This window comes from Rhinoraja longicauda, chromosome 2, assembly GCF_053455715.1.
Source record: "Rhinoraja longicauda isolate Sanriku21f chromosome 2, sRhiLon1.1, whole genome shotgun sequence".
Taxonomy (NCBI): Eukaryota; Metazoa; Chordata; class Chondrichthyes; order Rajiformes; family Arhynchobatidae; genus Rhinoraja; species Rhinoraja longicauda.
The window spans coordinates 76,360,834-76,385,276 of NC_135954.1; the positions used below are offsets into that span (position 1 = coordinate 76,360,834).

The 24,443-nt window shown below is 39.3% G+C and overlaps 1 protein-coding gene across 2 annotated transcripts in view; it reads right to left on the minus strand.

Annotated features, from left to right (window-relative positions):
- Positions 1-1,449: 1,449 nt before the first annotated feature.
- The window catches only part of sp4 (sp4 transcription factor), a 55,777-nt gene continuing 32,783 nt past the window's right edge, over positions 1,450-24,443 (minus strand). For both annotated transcript variants that reach the window (XM_078421679.1, XM_078421689.1), the window contains exons 5-6: positions 18,187-18,386; positions 1,450-3,804 (exon numbers count right to left, since the gene is read on the minus strand). In XM_078421679.1, coding sequence (XP_078277805.1) covers positions 3,554-3,804; positions 18,187-18,386 — 451 coding nt within the window. In that variant the 3' untranslated portion in view covers positions 1,450-3,553. The remainder of the gene's footprint in view (positions 3,805-18,186; positions 18,387-24,443) is intronic.

Below are 24,443 nucleotides of genomic sequence, written 5' to 3' on the forward strand. Positions count from 1 at the left end.
GCCGTCAATCACCCGATCGGAACCCAATTGAGAATGCCTTTTATATGCTGAAGAGAAGACTGAGGGGGACTCGCCCCCAAAACAAGCATAAGCTAAAGATGGCTGCAACACAGGCCTGGCAAAGCATCACCAGAGAAGACACCCAGCTACTGGTGATGTCCATGAAACGCAGACTTCAAGCAGCCATTGCATGCAAAGGATTTGCAACAAAATACTAAACATGACGACTTTCATTTACATGACATCGCTGTGCCCCAAACATGGTGCCCTGAAATGGGGGGATGATGTATAAACACTGCTGTAATTTCTACATGGTGAAACCAAAATGTTTAAAAATGGCCTTTATTAAAATCTGACAACATGCACTTTAACCACGTGATTTTTTCTATTACAAATCTCAAATTGTGTAGCAGTGGCAAATAAATAATTGATGGGTCTTTGTCCCAAACATTATGGAGGACACTGTAGTTTAGATACTTTTTAATTAAACTATTCAAGCTCATGAAAAGGGGATTTCAAGATCTATTGCTAAAATGAGATAGATGGAGTAGGAGAATATTTGATTGACTAGATGGACCGAATAGCCTGCTTCTCTGCAGTGAACGTTGTCATTTATTACAATAGCCGGGACCACCTTTCACACAATTTGTTGCCCGTTAGAATACATCAATTGACAAACGTTAAGTTACTGCTGTAGATAGTCATTCTACCCAACTTTGTTTGAATGGACACTCTCAAATATCAGTGACATGGGTGAATTCAAGTATTACTTTGAACAGATTATTTGATAAATTATACTGCATTGATGCAAATCCCACAGTGTAGGGGACGCCTTATTAAGTATGATGGAATGGAGAAGCACTGGTTCAAATGAAAGGAACTTTCAGTCTTAATTGTAGGTAGGGGGAGGGAAAGAGGAGTGATAAATCATGGGAAGTTATTGCCCGAGCAGCTTTTTTACCGCTGGCCACATGAGGTAGTGATGGGAGCCTGCAAGTGAATATATCCCACCCCACTGAACTGTGTTAGATTAAACAGTCGGAACAAAGAAGGTAACTATGGTCAAAGAAAAAGTAATGTTGACCATGAAGGAAATTAAATCATGCATTGTTTTTCACGAATCCATTGCTGAATCAACTGGACATGTACAAAAAGTGTTTTGGAACATCTGATCTAACGCACAAACAGTATTTGCACGACATTTAGTATCACCCCTGTTTTAATATGCACTTGTACGTCTTGTGTTCGTTCAGTTTATTTTTCACTTAAGACAATTTTATTTGCCTACTGAAAGCAAATGACAAGCCCTTTGTGGTTTACTGGAAGAAAAAAAAATCAAGAAGTTAAGGAAATAAGCATTTCATATAATTTCTCCTATTCTGCAAGGACAAATAAAACAATTATCAACTATTGAAGGAACACACACAAGGCTCTCAACTTAAAGGATATTTTAATGGACAAGTTCAGTTTCCTGCAGGAGGTGAAAAAAAACATTTTTTCCCCCCACAAAATGTACTCTTTTATACAAATCTGCATTATAAAAATGTGAACAAATCATGCCTTTAAGGCCATACTGGCAGAATCCATTATTAAAAGTTTATGATGCCAGGAAAACACATTTTAAAAAAAGATTTACAAGTGAATTATTGTAACAAAATATTCAGGTTAATAATCTTGTCGTAGAAAGTCTGATATTCAAAATCAAAATTTCTATCCCTCCCCATCACCACCAATAATATTTCCTTTTAATCATCACTTTTTTTTTTTTAACACATTAATTGTGTACTTTTTAATTCTTAAACATCTGTAAGTTACTTAGAATTTAGTTCTATGGGCAATTATTGATTTTTAATCATTACATGCATGATTATAACCACAAATGGAAGCAGACATAAGTTAAAGCAAAAGTACCATGCAAGGCCAGAAACAACCAGTATAATCACAATGAAGGTAGTTAATGACTATAATGATGCAAATCTATATATATAAATTTTTTATATTTCACTGCTTTCCAAAAAGACAAGTTTACTTGCACCTACAAATACATGAACTTCATTCCTGGCCTTGCATAAGAAAATAAAAATACCTGTGATAAATAATAAATCAACTGTAATTTTCTACAGCCATGTCCACTTGCGACAGACACCAACTCACTGGAAAAATGCAAGTATTACTAATGGCAACACTCACCATATATAGAACTATACATATCATAATTCTTTCGTACAGCTATACGAAATTAAGTTCAACAAAGTACACAAGTCAGTTGGTGGTATCAACATATTTATACAAAAAGGAATGAGCACTAAATCAGTCTTCAGGAGATTTGCTGGGACACCAGGTCAAATCTGTGCCTAGCCGATCTCCAGGAGTAGGCCTTATCAAAGATAGTTTAAATAGGTATAAAGCAGATACTAAATGAATCAAAGTTGTAACCAAGCAGCGAAACAAAAAATAAACACCAATACAAAAGCAAATATAAAAAAGCTGAATATATGAATGAAAGTTGAACAACTAAACTCCCTCTCGCAAGGTTAGTAACAGTTATCTGGTCCATGAAAATATTTTAATAAATCAACATACTTCTGCTTAAACAATTACAGTTGAATGAAAAAGAAATCTTGATAGGAATACAAAAATTACATGCACAAGTTTAATTGCAAAAATTGTAAAGCAAATATTTGCCAAAAAAAAGAGCAGAATTTTGTTTTCAGACAAACAAATTGCACCAGTCTTTCCGTATCTAAAATTACCCCTTGGTGGATATCCTCAACTACAGATCCAGGAAGGTTATTCCAATAACTAAATAAAGCTGCAGATGTCGAATATGTAAGAAAATTATCATCGCAATTAAATGTTAAATACAATGAAGATGTATTCCATGTGAAAATAAAACCTGGAATAAAATCAACCTCCTTCCAGCAAGGCCGAATCAATAATATTATTAAGTGTTTCTGAATCAATGCAGCAGCCTATCAATGTTTCTGGATCCACTTTTTTTTAAAAAGCACGCATGCAAATGGTAAGAGGATGTAGAATTCTAAATTTCAACTGTCATCCACTCTAAGAGATCTGAAACATTTTAGAATAATCAACATGATTACCATCTGGTACAACTTGCCCAAGACAATGACAGAAAGCAAAACTACTAGGATTTTTTGTAAAAGGGCTCTCTTTCAATTAATAGAAGTCTGCAGATTAAGTTTGAACAATTAAACTCCTTAAAAAGTAGCGTCACTGAACATCTTGTTTTTGAATTGTAGGAAAAAGTAATTTGTTTACAACAGAGATCATCCAAATAGCAGTTTCAGGGAAACAGAGGTAAGCTGCTGCACATTGTTTAAATCCCAATATTCAACGACAGAAACGAACAGCTACTTTGCACATGACTCCTTTGTCCAGCTAAAATGACAGACTCATCTGCATTACAGGTAACATTTGCAAACTAAAAATACCTTTTAACATCCCTACAGAAATTTCTAAATTTTTAATATGGGTTCTAAATTGAAGTAAGTTGAGAGTTATGGAACCTGGACCACTGCATATTATATAATCAATATTCATCTATGCTATTTGCCACAGCTGACATAGTTGGACTGGAATCCTGGGAAGCGGTGGTTATGGCAACTATCCTGGGCGAGACTAGAACTTCTGCCACAGATGCCTCCATGTCTGGCGAGATATTCCCAACAGTTTGAACAACTGCCGTACCTTTCTTGTTCTGATGGGTTTTGACATGTTTCGAAAGATGATCACTTCGCATAAACCGCTTTGAACACTCTGGGCAGGAAAACTTCTTCTCACCTACAAGAAATAAAATCAGATTGAATAAATTAACTGAGGAAAATATTAAAATCTATTATTCCATGGGGGCCAGAAGGGTTGTTGTCAGGCAAATTGGGGGAGCCTTCATTTTACAATGATATAGATTTAATCATGTTTCATTTATAGCTCAAAGGAAGCATTTAGGATCCTATTTTCATTTCACTTTGAAAGTGTCCACAAAGAACAATTGTCCTTTGCAGTGTGTCCAGGCACTGAACACTCTGTGTAAAGACATTTGCCCTGCGCATCTCCTTTAAACTTCGACTCTCTGACTATAAAACTAAGCCCTCTCATCTTTGACATTTCCACCCTGTTGGAAAAGATTCCGATTGTCAATCCGATCTCTGCCTCTCAATTTGATGTACTTCCATCAAGGTTTCCCCTAAATATTGACACTCCAGAGAAAACAATCCTTCATATATTCCTTGTACCAAACATACAAAATAGAATAATGACATAAATATTTATTTTTACAAATATATCTCTGCCTGGCCCACCCTCAGGAGTGATTTAAAAAAATATTGCGTTTGACAAGGTTCTGCAGCGTAGGCTGCTCTGGAATGTTAAAACACAAGGGATTCAAGGAGAGATAGCTGAATGGATAGAACATTGGCTTAATGAAAGGAAGCAGAGGGTGATGATGGAAGGTTCTTTTTTGGACTGGAGACCTGTGACAAGTGGTGTGACTCAGGGGTCGGGGCTAGACCCATTTTGCTGTTTGTCATCAATATCAATGATTTGGATGAGAACGTACATGGCATGATTAGCAAGTTTGTAGATGACACTAAAGTGGTGGTATTGTAGATAATGAAGATGGTTGTCAAAAATTACAGCAGGGTCTCGCTCAGTTGGGCTGAGGAATGGTCGATGGAATTTATACAGAAAAATGTGATGCGTTGCATTTTGAGAAGTCTAACAAGGACACAACCTACACAGTGAATGGTAGGGTTCTGGAGAGTGTTGGATCTAGGTGTGCAGGTACATAGTTTCTTGAAAGTGGCATCACAAGGTACATTGGGTGGTCAGAGAGGCTTTCGGCACATTGTACTTCATCATGGGAGTATTGAGTATAGAAGTTTGGAAGACGTGTTACAATTATATAAGATGTTAATGAGGCCTTATATAGAGTATTGTGTTCAGTTTTTGTCACCGTGTTATTGGAAAGATGTTGAGAAGCTGGAAAGGGCGCAGAGAAGATTTATTAGGATGTTGCCAGGATCCGAGTGTCTGAGCTATAAGGGTAGGTTGAGCAGGCTAGGATTTTTTCCTTGGAGCCCAGGAGGATGAGGGGTGATCTGATAGAGGGTTACAAAATCATGAGAGGAAGTGATCAGGTAAATGCACAGTCTTTATCCCAGGGTAGGGGAATCGAGTACCAGAGGACATAGGTTTAAGGTGAGAGTGGAAAGATTTAATAGGAATCTGAGGTAACTATTTTCTACACTAAATGTGGTGGGCGTATGGAGCGAGCTGCCAGAGGAGGTAGTTGAGGCAGGTACTAATGCAACATTTAAGAAACATTTAGACAGGTACATGCTTAGGATAGGTTTGAGGGGTACGCCAAACGTAGGTAGGTGGGACTAGTGTAGATAGTGCATGTTGCTTGGCGTGTGCAAGTTAGGCTGAAGGGCCATTTTCCACGCTGTATTGTTCAAAAGAAGCAAGTATCTGGTGTAATGGCAACTCCCAGACTTTTCCAGTAAACTCTTTTCTAATTGCCATTACTACACAGGGAGTCGGAGTGATCGTACGCAAATCCCAACAGAACAGATCTTCCAGTCGTTTTTCCAGTTTAATTAGTTGTTTATTGAAGTAGTTGTACAAGCAAGGAGATGAACATACCAGGCTGTACTTATTTCGCATACAATTCGTAGCTGGCTGCTCTGACCCTGGTCTGGTCCCAAGTCTTTTTCCCCGTCTGCTCACAGGTCTGGTAAGAACTGTATACTCTCCCTCCCTGAATCTGGCCACTCCCAGTCCTTATGCCCATTTATATACACCACCCTGTTCATCTAACGACCGCCCTCGTGTCCAAAATAATAAGGCAAGATATATCTAGACAAAATAATATAATATGCTAACAGTAGCTAGTCTAAACATAAATGGCTCCTACAGTCTGGTTTAAATGCCAGAGAAAGATTTTTTTTAATGGCTGCATTTCATGCAATTAGAGTGAATATCAACCAAATAAATGTACTCCTTAGAAAAGATTACCATAAGTGACCAATGACAAGATGTTACATACCATGTACGCAATAGCCAAAGTTATATTCCCAGTCTCATACATATATTTTTTTAAATAAGTGATCCCAAGTTCAATACTTTTCCATGAGAGGAAACATCAGCCTATCAAAATCCCTCTAGATTTTTAAATGAAGTTCCTTCTCTTCTGAACTCTAGCCTGTCCAATCTTTCCCCAGAAGATAATCGCCTGTTCCAAGTATTACCCTAGTAAACCTTATTAACCGTTTCCCTTATATTTACAGGTTTCCTTAAATAAGCAGGCCAATACTGTAAACAACTTTGCGCTATCACCCAATCATCAAGCCCACTTATGTATCCAATTAGCTAGCTCTCCCTGGATCTTATCCGATCTAACTTTCCAGAACAGCCTACAATGAGGGACCTTATCAAAGGTTGTGCCGAAGTCCAATAAAAACCAGGTCCATCACCCTGTTCTCATTGATCCAGTGTGTAACATTTTACTGAATCTACCTTTTGTAATCATCTTTGAAAATAATAGGAAAAATTCAGGAATTAAGTGAACAGGCTGCTAAAACTTTCTTTAATGGAAATGTTAAAATGGGAGTTTCAGCACCTTAGCTGTGAGACTAATCTTTTCACCAGCCAACTACGGTGAACCTGCTTGTGCCGTTTCCATTCATTCCAAATGCATTAATGCCAAGCTAAATTCAGCAACTTGTGTTATCACCATAAGCTTGAAGTCTGCACTAACTATAATCACTGCTGACCACATCATTCACTCAAACCTTTGCTACAACAAAGCTATACAGAGAAACTCTGAACACAAACAGCCTCCTGGACAACTTTGTGGAGATGTACAATGCTACAGTGCAGCAGTTCAGAAAAAACCTGGAATGTACATCTAAATTTCTAAACCAATAGTAAGATGACTTTTGGTTTTGATCTGTTGTGTAAAATATGGAAGGACCTAAAAGGGATCTGTGAAGGGCATGAACCGTACAATTATAATGTAAAAATTGCCAAATAGGGATTTCTGCCGGGGATTAAACAAAGGAGGGCATATCAATAGTCTGCTGTTATTTCAGCTGCTTTTCTGATAACAGTTCATCTCTTCAAAGACTCTCGTGCCAGGCCTTATAAAAAATGAGATCCTATTTCAAAAGTACTTCATTGCATAAAATCGGTTGCAGGGCAAATGTTGGGTGTGAAATCTAAACTTTGTCTATTATTTGCTGATATTTTTCACAGAAGCCATCTTTAAACGTTACAGAGTTTTGTTATACCCTGCGTATCCAAAATGTAATCCTGTAGTTAATAGCTGGTTCCGGATTGCCCATTTCTATATTGACAAAAATATATAACACCACATTAATGGGTGTCCCATCTAAACACTTCTTACAAATGGGATGACCAAATTAAGGAATCTTGGCATTTCAAACTATATTCATTTTTTCCCTCAATTTTACATGCTCCTAATGAGTGCTGTGCTATTCAATTAATAGACTGTGTTCCAGGCAAAACAAAGTGATCAATTCCTATTTATTCCATTCACTTAAGAACTGTCATTTGATACATGAACTCGATGGCAAAATGAAGCTGAAGAGAATCAAGTTAGATCTTCAGAAGGACAGCACAGCATAAAACATTCACTTGACAATTTAACTAGTCCATTTTAAGGAAATCCAATGTAAATTAAAACCCAATCATTTAAATTAAAAGATAATTGATTACATTGTGGCACAACATGTTGCTTTAAGTGGCTACATCTCATCAAGCAATAAATGTAGAAACAAAGAACATCAGATGCTGATTGATTCCCAAGATAGACAAAAGATGCTGGAGTAACTCAGCGGATCAGGCAGCATCTCTGGAGAAAAGGGACTGGTGACGTTTTGAGTCGGACCTCTTCTTCAGACATCTGACCCGACCCAAAACATTACCTCTCCCTTTTCTCCAGAGATCTGCCTGACCCGCTGAGTTACTCCAGCACTTTGCGTCTATCTCAGCAAGTAAGTTTTCCGGCAAGCTGCAGCAAAATCGTGTGCTTTGTTTGGCAAATCTTTTACCAGATTTTCTACTTAAATTTAATCTTTGATAAAGTATTTATGATTACACATGTCTGATCACTGAACAATATACAAAGACCACAAGTAAATCATGTAAAGATTGAATCCACTTCCCAGGTTGACTGACTTTCATTTGTTTCTGTTCTTTGTTGTTGAGTGGGTCCAACTATGAGGACAGTTTTGGGCCGAGTCAAGTTACACTTTACTACCAGATGGTGACGTTTAACTTAGTTGCTATAGAATCATCATCATCATCATCAACATCTCAAACTGCCAGTCATCTCAAGCCATTGAAAATATTACTCCATTTGGCATATAGTGCCCTGAAAACATATTAATAATTTACCAAGCTTCTGCCAATCAGATACAACTAAGTTCTGAGTTTGGGCAAGCTGCCACTGGCATTCTCTGCCTTTGTAGCTTTGTCTACAACACCAAAGTTACAAATATATTTCAGATCAAAATGCAACTCAAAACTCTTGATTGACTCAACTGAACAAAAATTCAACAAGTACAATGAAACAAGATTAATCTTGCCTCTAAATAAATTAAACTTGCCTCTGCAAGTTGAAATTCTTTTAAATGTTTTCAATGGTAAGTTATTGACAGTGAAAGCTGCTAATTCCATAAGGAAAATAATGCAACTTGGGCTTTGGGAATTGCTCTTTTCCATAAACCAATACAGCACGAAAATAGGCCCTTCAGCCCAACTTATCCAGGCCAGCTAAGATGCCCTATCTAAACTAGACCGATTTACCCACATTTGGCCGTTACCCTCTAACCCTTTCCTATCCCAGTACCTGTCCAAGTGTCCATTAAATGCTGTTGTTGTATCTGGCTCATCTATCTACACTGGCAGCTTGTTCCATATACCCACCATCCTCAGACTATTCTTTCACCCTATGTAATATCCTTATGATTTTATACACCTCGACAAGATTATCCCTCAGCCTCCTGCACTCCAAGAAATAAAGTCCTATCCTGTCCAATCTCTCCCTTTCGCTCAGTCCGTCCTCCTAAATCTTCTCAAAAAAGACAGAGGAAAAATAAATTAAAATGCAACTAAGATGGTTTTGAATGAGAAAGAGGACAAAAAAAAAGTTAATATTTTGTATTTTTAATATTATTTATCTCCATCTACAACAGAGGCATCATATGTAATGGACATACGTAAATTAACTTTCAGGTCAATTGAAAGAAAACAACATATATCTAGTGATAAAAAGGTTACTTAAACTACAATGGGAATACTTATCTGAACTTGCCATTAACTTCTTTCCCGGTCAAAATGTTAAGTCATTGAAGCACTTTAATAGTAAAATGAAATCTTCATGAAGCTAACAATGGAACTGCATAATTGAATTTACAACTTGTAGATGTTTGAATGCCCAACAGCAAGGTGACATGCCTCAATGACTATCAATCAGTGGCACTGATGTGTGGTGTAATGAAATGCTTTGACAGGTTGATTATGTTACATATCAAATCCTGTCTTAGTAAGGGCCTGTACTCGCTACAATTCACCTACCGCCACAACAGATCAACAAACGGATGCAATCTCGCTGGCTCTCCTGGACCACTTGGAACAGGAACACATAGGTCTGGCTGTTGTTCATTAACTACAGCACAGCATTCAACATCATCATCCATTATTATTGTCAAACAGAGGGAACTACGTCTCTGCTTCTCCTTACAAAACTGTATCCTCGACTTCTTCATCAGTAGACATCAGTCAATATGAAGTGATAACAACACTTCCCTCTCGCTAACCATGAGATGACAAACAACATGGGACCCAGTACCAGTCCCTGCAGCACACCATTGATTTCAGGGTTCAAATCTGAAAAACAACACTACATTAATACCCTGACTCTTACCATATGCCTATTTTGTACCCAGAATGAGCTAGCCAATTGGTATTGATTTACTGGTATAAACTAATACAATACATTGTCAAAGTCCTTGCCAAAGGACACGTAAACAATGCCTATTGCTGTGCCCTCATCAATACTCTTCGTCGCCTCTTCAAAAAATTTGTATTTCTGAAATACAATTCCTCTTGCAAAAAGCAATGTTGATGATTTTCTACCAGTCCTTGCCATTCCAAGTGCAGGTAGATCCTGCCTCTCAGAATCCCATCCAGTAACCTTCCCACCATTTAAGTTAGGTTCACTGGCCTATAATTCTCTGGCTTGTCCTTGCAGCACTTCGTAAATAATGGCACAACTAGTCTTTAAAATAGCCATCCCCCAGTCTTTTAGTACCGCACCTATGGCGAGAAATGATTGCCCCAGTAATTTCTTCCTTGGCTTACCACTGGTTCATACTCGGTCAGGGCCCAGGGATTTATCCACCTTTATCTGCGTCTATCACCACCAGCAACGATCTTTTGTAATGCGAATATTTTCCAAGTTATCACTATTCTCTTCAGTTAATTATCAACCTTCCATAGCCTTCTCCATGGTAAATACAAACAAGAAATATTAATTTAAACCTTGCGCATCTCATGTGGCTCCACACAGAGACAATCACAATAATCCTTGAGACTTATTCGCTTCCTAGTTATTCTTTTGCTCTCAATATATTTAGAGAATCTATTAAAACTTCATTCTTTTCTTCCAAAGCTATCTCATGTTCTCTTTTTGCCCTCCTAATTTTCCTCTTCAGTGCACTCATATGACCACATCCCTTACACACTTCCTGACATCCGCTTGATCCCAGTTGCCACTGACTTGTGCCACCTTTATCCCGACAACCAGGGTTTCCAAATCTTACTAGCCTTGCCCCACTCTAACAGGAACGTGCTGGCACCAAGCTCTTCTCATCTCACTTTTGAAAGTCTCCTATTTGCTATACACCCCTTTACATGCACAATAGTTTCAATCAACCCTTGCAAGTTCCTATCGAATGTCATCAAAACTAGCCTTATCCCAATTTAGGAACTTAACTTGTCAACCAGTTCTATATTTTCCCTTAACTCTTATAAACTTAATATGGTTGCTGTTCCCAATCTTCACCATCGTCTCATATGCCCAACTTCGGTCACTTGCTCTGCCTCATTTCCTATAAGGAGGCTGTGTGCTGCCTCCACTTGAGTGGGGCCACCTACATACTACACAAGAAGACTTTCTGAAAACAACAATCCCACCTAGCTAACCCTTTAACATTATGGCAATCCCAGTCAATATTAGGGAAGTTAAAAATCACCTACTATTACAACTCTATTATTCTTACAAATATCTGCAATCTCCTCACACATTTGGTCTTCCAATTCATGCTGACTATTGGGACCTATAGTATTATCCAATCCAAGTGATCACCCCCTTTTCATTTCTCCGAACCACCCACGGATAAAGGCCTAGATAAAGTGGGTGTGGAAGGATGTTTCCAGTAACGGAAGAGCCAGAGGACATAGCCTCAGGATAAAAGGATGCACCTTCAGAATAGAGACAAGGAGTAATTTCATTCGCCAGAGGGTGGTAAATCTGTGGAATTCATTGCCACAGATGGCTGTTGAAGCCACGTCATTGGATATTTTTAAAGCAGAGATTGATAGATTCTTGATTAGCAAGGGTGTCAAAGATTACGGGGAGAAGGTAGGAGAATGGGGTTAAGAGGGAAAAATAGGTCACCCATGACTGAATGGTAGAGCAGACTCGATGGGCTGAATGGCCTAATTCTGTTCCTATGTCTTCTGGTCACCTAGTCTCACTGGGTAAATCACCAAGAAATTCCTCTCTAAGTACTGCCAAGATGTTCTCCCTAATCTACAATAACAGTTGCCTCCTCACTTACCCTCACTTCTAACATGCCTCTGTGTCCCTGATCATCGAATTGCCAGTCCTGCCCATGCGGTCTCTTTTCCCATAGTTGCTGCCTGACCCGTTCATCGTTTCCAGCACGTTTGTTCTTATGCCATACATTCTTGGTTGCTATGGTTTGTAACCAACATCACCCAATTCAAACATACGCATTTCAGATCAAAGCACTTTGTAAAGCATAATTCATCAAAATCAATCTGATGTCACGTAGTCAGAGGAAAAATAGCCATGGTGTGAGATTTCCTTTTTGAAAAATTGATGACGAGTGAATTAACATTAAAATACAACAGGGCAATATATATGTACAGTGATATTCATGTCAAGGTCAAAGTAAGAGTTTGTTACTATTAATTTTGTAAAAAAATAATGCAAACTCATACCAGGATATGTTTTTATGGAAGTTGGCAGTGAAGTTGATCCATGCCTGATGCATCATTAATTACTGCAACAATGTGTCCTTCATGCTTGACTCTCTTTGTGTGCCACTCAAAGATTACAACTTAATAATAACTACTTTAATTCAAGATGAACTGAACAGTTTCCCCGACAAAACATTGTTAATGCAACTTGTCCAGGGGCCATTTAGGCAATCAGGAACAGCAAGTCATCATGGTTGTAGATATTACAAATAAGTTTATAATCAGGGATTAGCATATGCCAACTGCCTTCTAAAATTCATTTTAGTCATATTCACCTTTTTCATCCAGCAAGTACAACTATTAGTGAGTCGCTGATTTTGAAAAGTCTATTGTAAACAAATGACAAACGTTGAACAGAGGTCCTCGTACTTAAGAACTTTCTATTTTATATGCAACACAATATTATGCTCAGATGCATTTATTAACTACAGCTTCTGCTCCACAGTTCCCCAAACCTAAACACCAGTGACTCTCCATTGGAGGCAAAAGGGATGGGCAAAAAGCCTGAAGCAGCAATGATAGTCAGCAAAATGGAGTGAAGTTCAGGGTTCCAGAGTCTCACAGACTCGGAGGCATCAAGGGGAACTGGACATAGATGTACATTTAATTTTACAAAACAGATTTTACGAGGGAGTGCATTAAAAAAAAAATCATACATTTTTAAGGCTAGCATGACACTGGGAGATATTGTATTCGTGGTTTAAATTTGATACTATAAGATTTGCTCATGAGACTTATTACCCTCAGTTTCACAAACAAATTTGTTCCAAAATAAACCCCAAAAGAGCAGCAAAACTATTGCAAAAGCCCATGTTTTCTTTTGGCACCAACTTTAATAAAATTATGACTAAATAAGTACAAAAGTAAAGCATCACAGGGGTTAGCTGAGCAAACTATTTTTTTTAAGAACAAGACTTGGCTCAAATTGATAAGAGATCCAAAGAGGACTAAACCATTAATATTGAAATAAGCTTGAGAAAATGAGACAGGCTATACCCCATTTTTGTTCTTCATCTATGTAAGCATTTTAAAGAGCTATGTATTTGAAGTCTCGGATGCAGCTCAGGATTTAAAATAAAATTCTCTTGAATGGTCATTAGATTTCAATTAACATCCTTCAGCCAAGTTAATTAACCTGCGTGCATTTTCAAGTCACGCTTGGATATGTTCAGTTAATCACCATGCTCTTAAAAATGAACAAATCCACATTCTTGGGATGCAACTATCAAAATGAAGAAAGATTGTTTCAATGCTAACCAACCATCGGGCATACTGACTGCTTCAACCATGTAACCATCAGGCATACTGACTGGCATACTGACTGCTTCAACCATGTTGTGTAGAACATGCTGCCTGACCTGTGTGTTACCCCAGCACTGTTGTCTTTTCAACCTGCTTTCCTAGGTTTTTTAAAAAACTGCTGGCCTACAAATTTAATTGAATTTAGTTGAAGAACTTGTCACAGAGTGTCCAGAATGTTGCAGACTTCTGTTACTAGTCTAATACCTTAACCACACTTCAACAACTAGATTGTGTTTCAATAACCATGAATTGAATGTAAAGCCTTCCAAACAGGGCAACTGCACTCAATTGCTCAAACATCTGCTATAGGCACAATGCAATCACCTTGCACATTCAAGTCTGAAACAAGCTTCACAAATGCAAATAATGAAATCCAGGTGTGGGTATATATTGTCTTAATTATCTAATAATAATCTTTATCATAATGTTCAAATACATCCACTGCCATGGATTACAGAGTAGCCAATATTTTAGAATTTCTGAATGTAATATTGGCACTTTGCAGAGTTCTTGAAAGTGGGCGTGATAGGAAGCAAAGCTTTATCTAAAATGTCACTGAATCTAATTTTATTTTAAAAAATAAACTTCAGATAATTAAATCAAATGCAAACAAATGCAAATTATTGAAAATATACATTTTTGTAAATACTAATTTTTCAGGTATCACTGACAAGGCTAGGATTTATTTCCCACTCCTAATTACCCTCGTTACGACAGTGGCTGATAAGCATTTTTTAAATATACATGAAGAAGTCAAGCACATGGATGGACCTGGATTCACATAAAGACCAAACAAGGTAAGCATAATGTATTTCTCGCCCTGAAGTACATTAATAATCAAGATAGGTTGTTAAAACAATTAAAACTTTTACATGATTATTATTAAAACTAGTGGTTGCAAATTCCAGATCAATCACTTAATTTAAATTTCAACGCTGCCATAGTGGTATTTAAACTTGGGTTTCTGAATCTCTAGTTTAGGTGTCTGGAATCAGGTAACTTCAGATAAATCTGATCAGATAAATCAGGTAACTTAATCAGCATGCTATAACTTTGCCTTCAAAAGAAAAATACAGTTTAAAATTAAAAATCCTTTCCCTTTTATTCCTTAATCAACAGGTCTAGAAAGCACATCTTGAATGTTTTATTGTCTTAAAAAACATCTATTTTGCTGTTAATATTTTATAATTAGCAGAGCATTGATTTGACATGATAAAAATAATTAAATTAGATAACTGGGGCAATACACGCACAGATATATATATATATATATATATATATATATATACACACATACACACACATACAGATACATATTTATAACAGACTGCGGAAAAGGGGGGGGGGGAAATGACATGGTGTCTGTTATTACTAATTGTCCACTATAACCGAAAAGGGGGTTAAAATGCACAATACTATTGGAAAAACAGCCAATGAACATACACTACACAATAAACAGTACCTTGAGACTGCAGTGGTGCAGCGGTAGAGTTGCTACCTGACAGCGCCAGAGACCAGAGATTGGTCCTGATTTTGGGTGCTCCCTGTGGCAACATGGGTTTCCTCTGGTGCTCCAGTGCTGGTTCTATCCTGCACACTGAGAGTTGACCCTAGTGAGTGGAATAGAACTAGCCTATGGGTGATGGCTGGTCAGCACAGACTCGATGTTTCCACGCTGTATCTCTAAAGTAAACCAAGCTAAAATGGTTCCACAACATCTATAATATAGGTGCTTCTAGATTGAATCTGCATCATTATTTCTCTGTCAAGTTAGCTCAAAGTACTGCAGTGCAGACTTTCAAAATATTTTTTTAAAATATGTATGTGTGTGTATACATACCCACAGATACATACACACACACGTCTATCTATATATTTGCATATTATATACACATAGGTGTAGGCATGCATGTAAGCATGTATGTGTGTATATATGTACATATGTATGCATGTGTTTTTGTACACACACACACATATATATATATATATATATATATATACACACACTTACATACATATAAAAATAAGACCACTTAGAAAGTCTGTGCACTGCAGTACTTTGATCTAACTTTGACAGAGAATAAATGATGAAAATTCAATCCAGAAGCAACTATACATTCAAGGATCATGAGTGCTCTTGTTCCAGGATAGCAACTGTGGCATGTGCACATGCCTGTAGAGTTCAGGATACTGGAATCCAAACGAGTATGAATATCGGTATGTATACAGCGAACCACTGCTAGATCAGACAGACCGTGATTTGAGATCTCAGCAGCTACAGTTCCTTCCATAATGTTTAGGACAAAGACCAATCATTTATTTATTTGCCTCTGTACACCAAAATTTGAGATTTGTAAAAGAAAAAAAAATCATATGTAGTTAAAGTGCACATTGTCAGATTTTAATAAAGGCCATTTTTATACATTTTGGTTTCACCACGTAGAAATTACAGCTGGGTTTATACACCATACATATTTCAGGGCACCATAATGTTTGGGACACATGGCTTCACAGGCGTTTGAAATCGCTCAAGTGTGTTTAATTGCCTCCTTAATGCAGTTATAAGAGAGCTCTCAGCACCTAGTCTTTCCTCCAGTCTTTCCATTACCTTTAGAAACTTTTATTGCTGTTTATCAACGAGGACCAAAGTTGTGCTAATGAAAGTCAAAGAAGCCATTATGAGACCGAGAAACACGAATAAAACTGTTAGAAACATTAGGCTTACCAAAATCAACTGTTTGGAACATCATTAAGAAGAAAGAGACCACTGGTGAGCTTACGAATCGCAAAGGGACTGGCAGGCCAAGGAAGACCTCCACAGCTGATGACAGAAGAATTCTCTCTATAATAAATAAAAATCCCCAAACACCTGTCCGGCAGATCAGAAACGCTCTTCAGGAGTCAGGTATTGATTTGTCAATGACCACTGTCCACAGAAGACTTCATGAACAGAAATAAAGAGGCTACACTGCAAGATGCAAACCACTGGTAAGCTGCAAACATAGGATGGCCGAATTACAGTTTGCCAAAAAGTACTTAAAAGAGTAACTACAGTTCTGGAAAAAGGTCGTGGACAGATGAGACGAAAATTAACTTATATCAGTGATGGCAAGAGCAAAGTATGGAGGAGAGAAGGAATTGCCCAAGATCCAAAGCATATCACCTCATCTGTGAAACACGGTGGTGGGGGTGTTATGGCTTGGGCATGTATGGCGGCTGAAGGTACTAGCTCACTTATCTTCATGGATGATACAAATGCTGATAGTAGTAGCATAACGAATTCTGAAGTGTGCAGACACATTTTATCTGCTCAAGTTCAAACAAATGCCTTAAAACTTATTGGCCAGCGGTTCATTCTACAGCAAAACAATGGTCGCAAACATACTGCTAAAGCAACAAAGGAGTTTTTCAAAGCTAAAAAATGGTAAATTCTTGAGAGGCCAAGTCAATCACCTGATCTGAACCCAATTGAGCATGCCTTTTATATGCTGGAGAGAAAACTGAGGGGGACCAGCCCCCAAAACAAGCATAAGCTAAAGATGGCTGCAACACAGGCCTGGCAGAGCATCACCAGAGAAAATACCCAGCAACTGGTGATGTCCATGAATCGCAGACTTCAAGCAGTCATTGCAAGCAAAGGATATGCAACAAAATACTAAACATGACATTCATTTACATGACATTGCTGTGTCCCAAACATTATGGTGCTCTGAAATGGGGGGACGATGTATAAACACGGCTGTAATTTCTACAGAGTGAAACCAAAATGTATAAAAATGGCCTTTATTGAAATCTGACAATGTGCACTTCAACCGCGTGATTTTTTTCTCTTACAAATCTAAAATTGTGGAGTATAGAGGCAAATAAATAAATGACGGGTCTTTGTCCCATACATTATGGAGCGCACTGTATACCAGCAGTAATACTTAAAAAGGGATCACTAGCTAACTAAACCCTTAATTTTGGATTGAGGTAATCTAGTTGTTGCTGTGATTCTTCACAAATTTGCAAATAAATAATTATTTACATTTTTAGAAGTCAACAGGGAGTAGTATAACAACTTCTGAAAGGTATTTTTGATGATTTCAAGTCTCCTTCACAAGACCGTCATTCCCAGACTAAATCTTTATCCATCCACAGAATTTACGCAAAACTTCTCCTACACAATTTAGTGAGGAATCACATACAAATGTTGGTGTTTCAATAAGGATGTCCTCATTGAAATCTACCACCTGCTGTAGCCACAACTAAAATCTCAGTGCACATTATGGACTGAACTGACACCAGCTTTAGAATTTTGTTTATTTGTATTCTTGGCGAGGACACTTCACCAGCTCTTAATACTTGAATAACATTTCCTTAGGCTGACAATGAAGAGCTAATTATGAAACCAGAGTTTAATAATAAAGCAGCAGTTTTCCCCAGGAAAAGAGGAAAAGTAGGCTTGAACCCTAACAACAGACCTTATTCTTGGTGTTAGTGTTCACTTATAAATGTCTCTTAATCACTTTAAGATGTTAAAGGAAGTCCAGAAAGGTATTTGCTAACCTGTATGAGTCCTTCTGTGCCTCTGTAATTCGTCGCTCCGTGTGAAACGTTTGCCACAGAAGAGCCAATTGCACACAAACGGTCTCTCACCAGTGTGCCAGCGAAGGTGTGCCCGTAAATGGGATGTTTTACCATAGACTTTTCCACAGCCTTCCATGTGGCAGATGTGCTGTTTCTTCTTCCCTGGCTCATTGGAGGCTCTGTTTAAAACAAAAGTTATAGAATGAAGATAACAATGAAGAAACAGCCAACATTTTCTGTAAACTAGTCACTCTGTGGAAAATAATATAACAGAGTACAATTAGCAGATTTTCCAGTGTGTTTCACCTTTGCTCAATACACTGTTGAAACATTAAAAGATAATTTTAATGCTTTCCAAAACCTAAAGATTTTTTATTGGCGTGAAATCCACAAGCATACTTCAGCCGATTTCGGACATACATTCAGTAGAACAGCTACACTGCACAGACCTGCATACATTGGGATGCTAACCAAGTTTGCTTTTCCCACTTAGCAAGTATCCACCTTATTTTAATGGCAAGAAGCTATAATAAAGAGTAAATATTGAAGGAATAATCCAAGGCAAAAGGTACAAAATTCATAGAGGTGACTGTTTCATTTAAAATGTTTGCACCAAGACTATCGGACGTAACTTCAATTATTTGTCCTCATTTCCTGAAAGTTAGGCGTTTCCACGGTTGTACTATTCTCAGCCACAAAAATTGGCAAGTTCAATGGACAGAAATGAATAACTTTGAAGGACCCCACTTGTTTCTCTTTCAGATGCTGCCTCGTGTATTGCTTGCAATGTTAGCTTTAATCTGGACCAATGCCAGATTAACCTACAAGGAGACTCATTTCAACCAGGTAGCAAGAAATAACACCAATGATACATTTCACTTCCATTCCACCTGCAAAGTCTGCCCCCTAGAGGAGTCAGTGGACTAGTAGACCAGGAAAAGTATGCAATTCTCGTTTCTTGGCTTAGCCTGTCAGCACCACACTTCTTTGTATATTGCTCAACATGCAGGTAACACAGAAATATACAAATGTGCTACAGCTAAAGTAAAAAGTAATATTTATTAGATAATGGGCAACTATTGTATTTAACAAGATTTTGTGTGATTGGAATGGGTACTTTAAATCGGTGGTAGCCAGTGCCATCTTCTTCGCTGCCGTGTTCTGGGGCAGCAGGGCGAAGGCCGTGGACGCCAATAGAATTAACAAACACACCAGGAAGGCTGGCTCCATCCTGGGGGCAGAGTTGGATTCATGGGAGATGGTCTTGGAGGGGAGGATGCCCCTCAAACTGCAGAGCATCCTGGACAATACAGTTCATCCCCTCCATGACACACTGATCCACCATGATGCAGTACAGAACGTCGCAGGAGATCCTTTTTCCCCGTGGCTATCAAACTGTACAACTCCTCCCCTTTCTGTCATGGGGTAGACTGAGACAGACTCCCCTCTATCGTAGTTAGAGTTCTATCATATCATATCGTATTTTTTACTTCAAAACAAAGGCAAACGAGCTGCTATTATCAGAAGTACAAAATTCATAAAGAGGTGATTGTGTTTAATTTAAAATGAAACAGTAGTTAATAATTAGAAGAATAATTGAAAGAATTTTAACTTTCAAAACAGTCAGAGCCATGAATTTTCATTACCCAGGAACCATCATTCTGAAGCCGCGTTTATTATTTGCCTTGGCAAACCAGATTATATGGCCAGAAAGCAAGCCAATTATTGTTGGTCTTGATGTTTCCCACCACTTAAAACTGCAGTCAGCACTCTGAAGGTGTTAGGACCATTTGTGGATGATCTGTACACCGCTGATGTCATGTTTTCAAGGACAGGCACAGCATGCAGTCTCGGGATACATTACGGCTCCGTTTCCTTAGGCAAATATTCAAGGATGACCTGGTTCCACTATTCCTATTGATGTGTAGGAAAGAACTGCAGATGCTGGTTTAAATCGATGGTGCACACAAAATGCTGAAGTAACTCAGAGACACAGGCAGCATCTCCGGAGAGAAGGAATGGGTGACGTTTTGGGTCGGAATTTTAGCAGTAAAAGGGTTGGTCCAAGTCAGCATGGATTTATGAAGGGGAAAATCCTGCTTGACTAATCATCTGGAATTTTTGTGGATGTGACAAGTAAAATGGATGAAGGTGAGCCAGTAGATGTAGTGTATCTAGACTTTCAGAAAGCCTTTGATAAGGTCCCACATGGGAGATTGGTGAGCAAAATTAGAGCACGTGGTGTTGGGGGGTAGGGAATTGACATGGATAGAGAATTGGTTGGCAGACAGGAAGCAAAGAGTAGGAATAAACGGGACCTTTTCTGAATGGCAGGCAGTGACGAGTGGAGTGCAAATAAGGGCTCGGTGCTGGGGCCGCAACTATTTACAATATATATTAATGATTTGGATGATGGAATTAGAAGTAACACTAGCAAGTTTGCAAATGACACAAAGCTGGGTGCCATTGTGAACTGTGAAGAGGATGTTAGGAGGTTGCAGGGTGACTTGGACAGGTTGAGTGAGTGAGCAGATGCACGGCAAATGCAGTAAAATGTAGATAAATGTGAGGTTATCCACTTTGATGGCAAAAAATAGGAGGCAGATTATTATATCAATGGTGTCAGATTAGGTAAAGGGGAAGTGCAACGAGACCTGGGTGTCCTTGCACAACAGTCACTGAAAGTAAGCGTGCAGGTACATCAGGCAGTGAAGAAAGCTAATGGCATGTTGGCCTTCATTGCAAAAGGATTTGAGCAGAGGTCCTTCTGCAGTTGTATAGGGCCCTGGTGAGTCCACATCTGGAGTATTGTGTGCAGTTTTGGTCTCCTAATTTGAGGAAGGACGTCCTTGCTATTGAGGCAGTGCAGCATAGGTTCACAAGGTTAATCCCTGGGATGGCGGGACTGTCATACGAGGACAGATTGGAAAGACTGGGCTTGTATTCACTGGAGTTTAGAAGGATGAGAGGGGATCTCAGAGACGTATAAAATTATAAAAGGACTGGACAAGCTAGATGCAGGAAAAATGTTCCCAATGTTGGGAGAGTCCAGAACCAGGGGACACAGTCTAAGAATAAAGGGGAGGCTATTTAAAACTGAGGCGAGAAGAAACTTTTTCACCCAGAGAGTTGTGAATTTGTGGAATTCTCTGCCACAGAAGGCAGTGGAGGCCAATTGACTGGATGTATTTAAAAAAGATTTAGATAGAGTTCTAGGGGCTAGTGGAATCAAAGGATACGGGGAGAAGGTAGGCACAGGTTACTGATTGTGGATGATCAGCCATGATCACAATGAATGGCGGTGCTGGCTCGGAGGGTCTAATGGCCTCCTCCTGCACCTATTTTCTATGTTTCTGTGTAAGGGTCTCGACCCAAAACGTCACCCATTCCTCTCCAGAGATGCTGCCTAGCCCGCTGAGTAACTCCAGCATTGTGTGTCTACCTAATCCTATTGATTCCTGTGGACTCACTGATTCGCCACAGGTCAGGTGGATGATTGATGGGACAAGCGATGCTGTGTCCTCCTTTTGTTTACACATGACCTCTACATGCTCCTGTGTAATGAGACCAGGAGCTCAGAGCCTTTCTGGATGCTTCTTTTCCTTTCTGAGCAGTTAAAGGCCAGAGATTCACAAGTGTCTGCGAGGATGTTACATTTGCTGGGAAATGTTTTGGCTCCGGACACTTTTTCAGACTGATGGAGTGGAGGGGAGAAAGCTGGTTAAGAGAGGTAAGGGTGAGGCAAAACCTGGCAAATGGTCAGTGTGAATTGATGGGGAAGTGAGGGGCAAATGATTGACAAATGAGTAGATAAATGTGAGGTTATCCACTTTGGCGGCAAGAACAAGAAAGCAGAGTATTACCTGAATGGTGGCCAATTAGGAAAAAGGGAGATGCAACGTGACCTGGGTGTCATGGTGCACCAGTCATTGAAAGCAAGCGTGCAGGTGCAGCAGGCAGTGAAGAAAGCGAATGGTATGTTAGCATTCATAGCAAGAGGATTTGAGTATAGGAGCAGGGAGGTTCTGCTGCAGTTGTACAGGGCCTTGGTGAGACCGCACCTGGAGTATTGTGTACAGTTTTGGTCTCCTAATCTGAGGAAAGACGTTCTAGCCTTAGAGGGAGTACAGAGAAGGTTCACCAGATTGATCCCTGGGATGGCAGGACTTTCATATGAAGAAAGACTGGATAGACTAGGCTTATACTCGCTGGAATTTAGAAGACTGAGGGGGGATCTTATTGAAACATATAAAATTCTTAAGGGGTTGGAGAGGCTAGATGCGGGAAGATTGTTCCCGATGTTGGGGAAGTCCAGAACCAGGGGTCACAGCTTAAGGATAAGGGGGAAGTCTTTTAGGACCGAGATGAGAAAACATTTCTTCACACAGAGAGTGGTGAGTCTGCGGAATTCTCTGCCACAGAAGGTAGTTGAGGCCAGTTCATTTGCTATATTTAAGAGGGAGTTAGATGTGGCCCTTGTGGCTAAAGGGATCAGGGGGTATGGAGAGAAGGCAGGTACAGGTTACTGAGCTGGATGATCAGCCATGATCATATTGAATGGCGGTGCAGGCTTGAAGGGCCGAATGGCCTACTCCTGCACCTGTTTTCTATGTTTCTAGACATAGTAACAAAGACCAGAGGTAAAATGGAGACAAAAACATGCCAAATAAGGAACAGAAAATGTCAAATGCAAAGCTAGAGGGTGGGGGCAGCAGGAATACGAGGTGGTATTCTTCCAGTTTGTCTGTGACCTCACTCTGGCAGTGGACTGGGCAGAGGACAGAAAGTCAGTATGGGAATGGAGAGGAGAGTTAAAATGGTCACCAACCGGGAGATCCGGTAGACCTCGGTAGACAGAATGCAAGTGTTCAGCGAAACAGCCATATAGTCTCTGCTTGGTCTCAGTTGCTGCATGCAAGTTATTGCATGGCCAGGTCAGATTGATAAAAAACCTTTAAGTTCCAAATTATCAATTGCTTCACCGAGGTAAACCAAAGGATGGACCTTACACTAAACATGCATAAACGATGAGCATATGCATACTCACAACTTGAAGAATGAGGTTGGATAATCTCAGTTCTGAAATGTAGATGAAGGCTGAACAGTTTGCTGCTCATCCTGTAACTAAACCCCACTCCAGCTGAAAGCTTCCTGGAAGTAAGGTGTGAGATTGCAATGCAAATGATTGAGCAGAAGGTTGGGCAATGTCAGAGCCTTGGTTAGTCTGTGTCTATACTGTGACTGAGTGCATGGTGCACCTGTTAGTTAGGATCATGTTTTTCCAAAGGGAACATGATACCAAGATCAACTCGTATCTGCCTGTACACAGTCTATATCCCTCCATATCTACATTTCTATCCAAAAGTCTTTTAAATGAAAATTTTGTATCTGCCTCCACCATCAGCCTGGCAGCACATTCTCGGCACTCACTACCCTTTGCGTAAAACAACATCCCCCATTCATCTCCTTTAAACTTTGACCCTCTCATCTTATGCTATGCCTTCTAGTATATGACATTTCCATCCCGAGAAGAAACATTCCGACTGTCTACCCAATGCATGTATGCCTTTTAAATTGCTTGACCTCCAGCATTCCAGAGAAACCCAAACCTCCTCAACCACTCCTGACAGCTAATGCTCCCCAATTCAGGCATAATTCTCGTAAACCTCATCTGCACCCTTTCTAAAGACTCCATATCCTTCCTGTATTGTGGGGACCAGAAACTGCATTCAAAATTCCAAATCTGACCTAGCCAGAGTGTCATAAAGCTGCCTCAGTACTTCCTGATTATTATACCGGCCAATGAAGGCAAGCATTCCACATAGTCATACAACACGGTAACAGGGCCAACTCGTCCATGCCAATCAAGATGCCCCATCTAAGCCAGTCCCATTTGCCCACTATCGCTCTTAACCTTCCCTATCCATGTACCTGTACGTGTCTGTGATAGTATCTGCCTCAATCGCATCCTCTGGCAGCTCATTGCAGTTACCCACTATTCTTACGCATTCTTTACCATATACCCACCACCCATAGGCCTTCATTTCCATGTCTGTCTACTCATGTTGCCACTTTATGGGTATTGTGGACTTGGATGCCAAAATCCCTCTTTACACTAATGCCTTTGGGTTTTGCCATTAACTGTATATTTTCCCCTTACTTTCAATCTCCCAAAGTGCAACACTTCACACTTGCTCGGATTAAACCCTTTCTGCTATTTCTCTACCCATTCTATA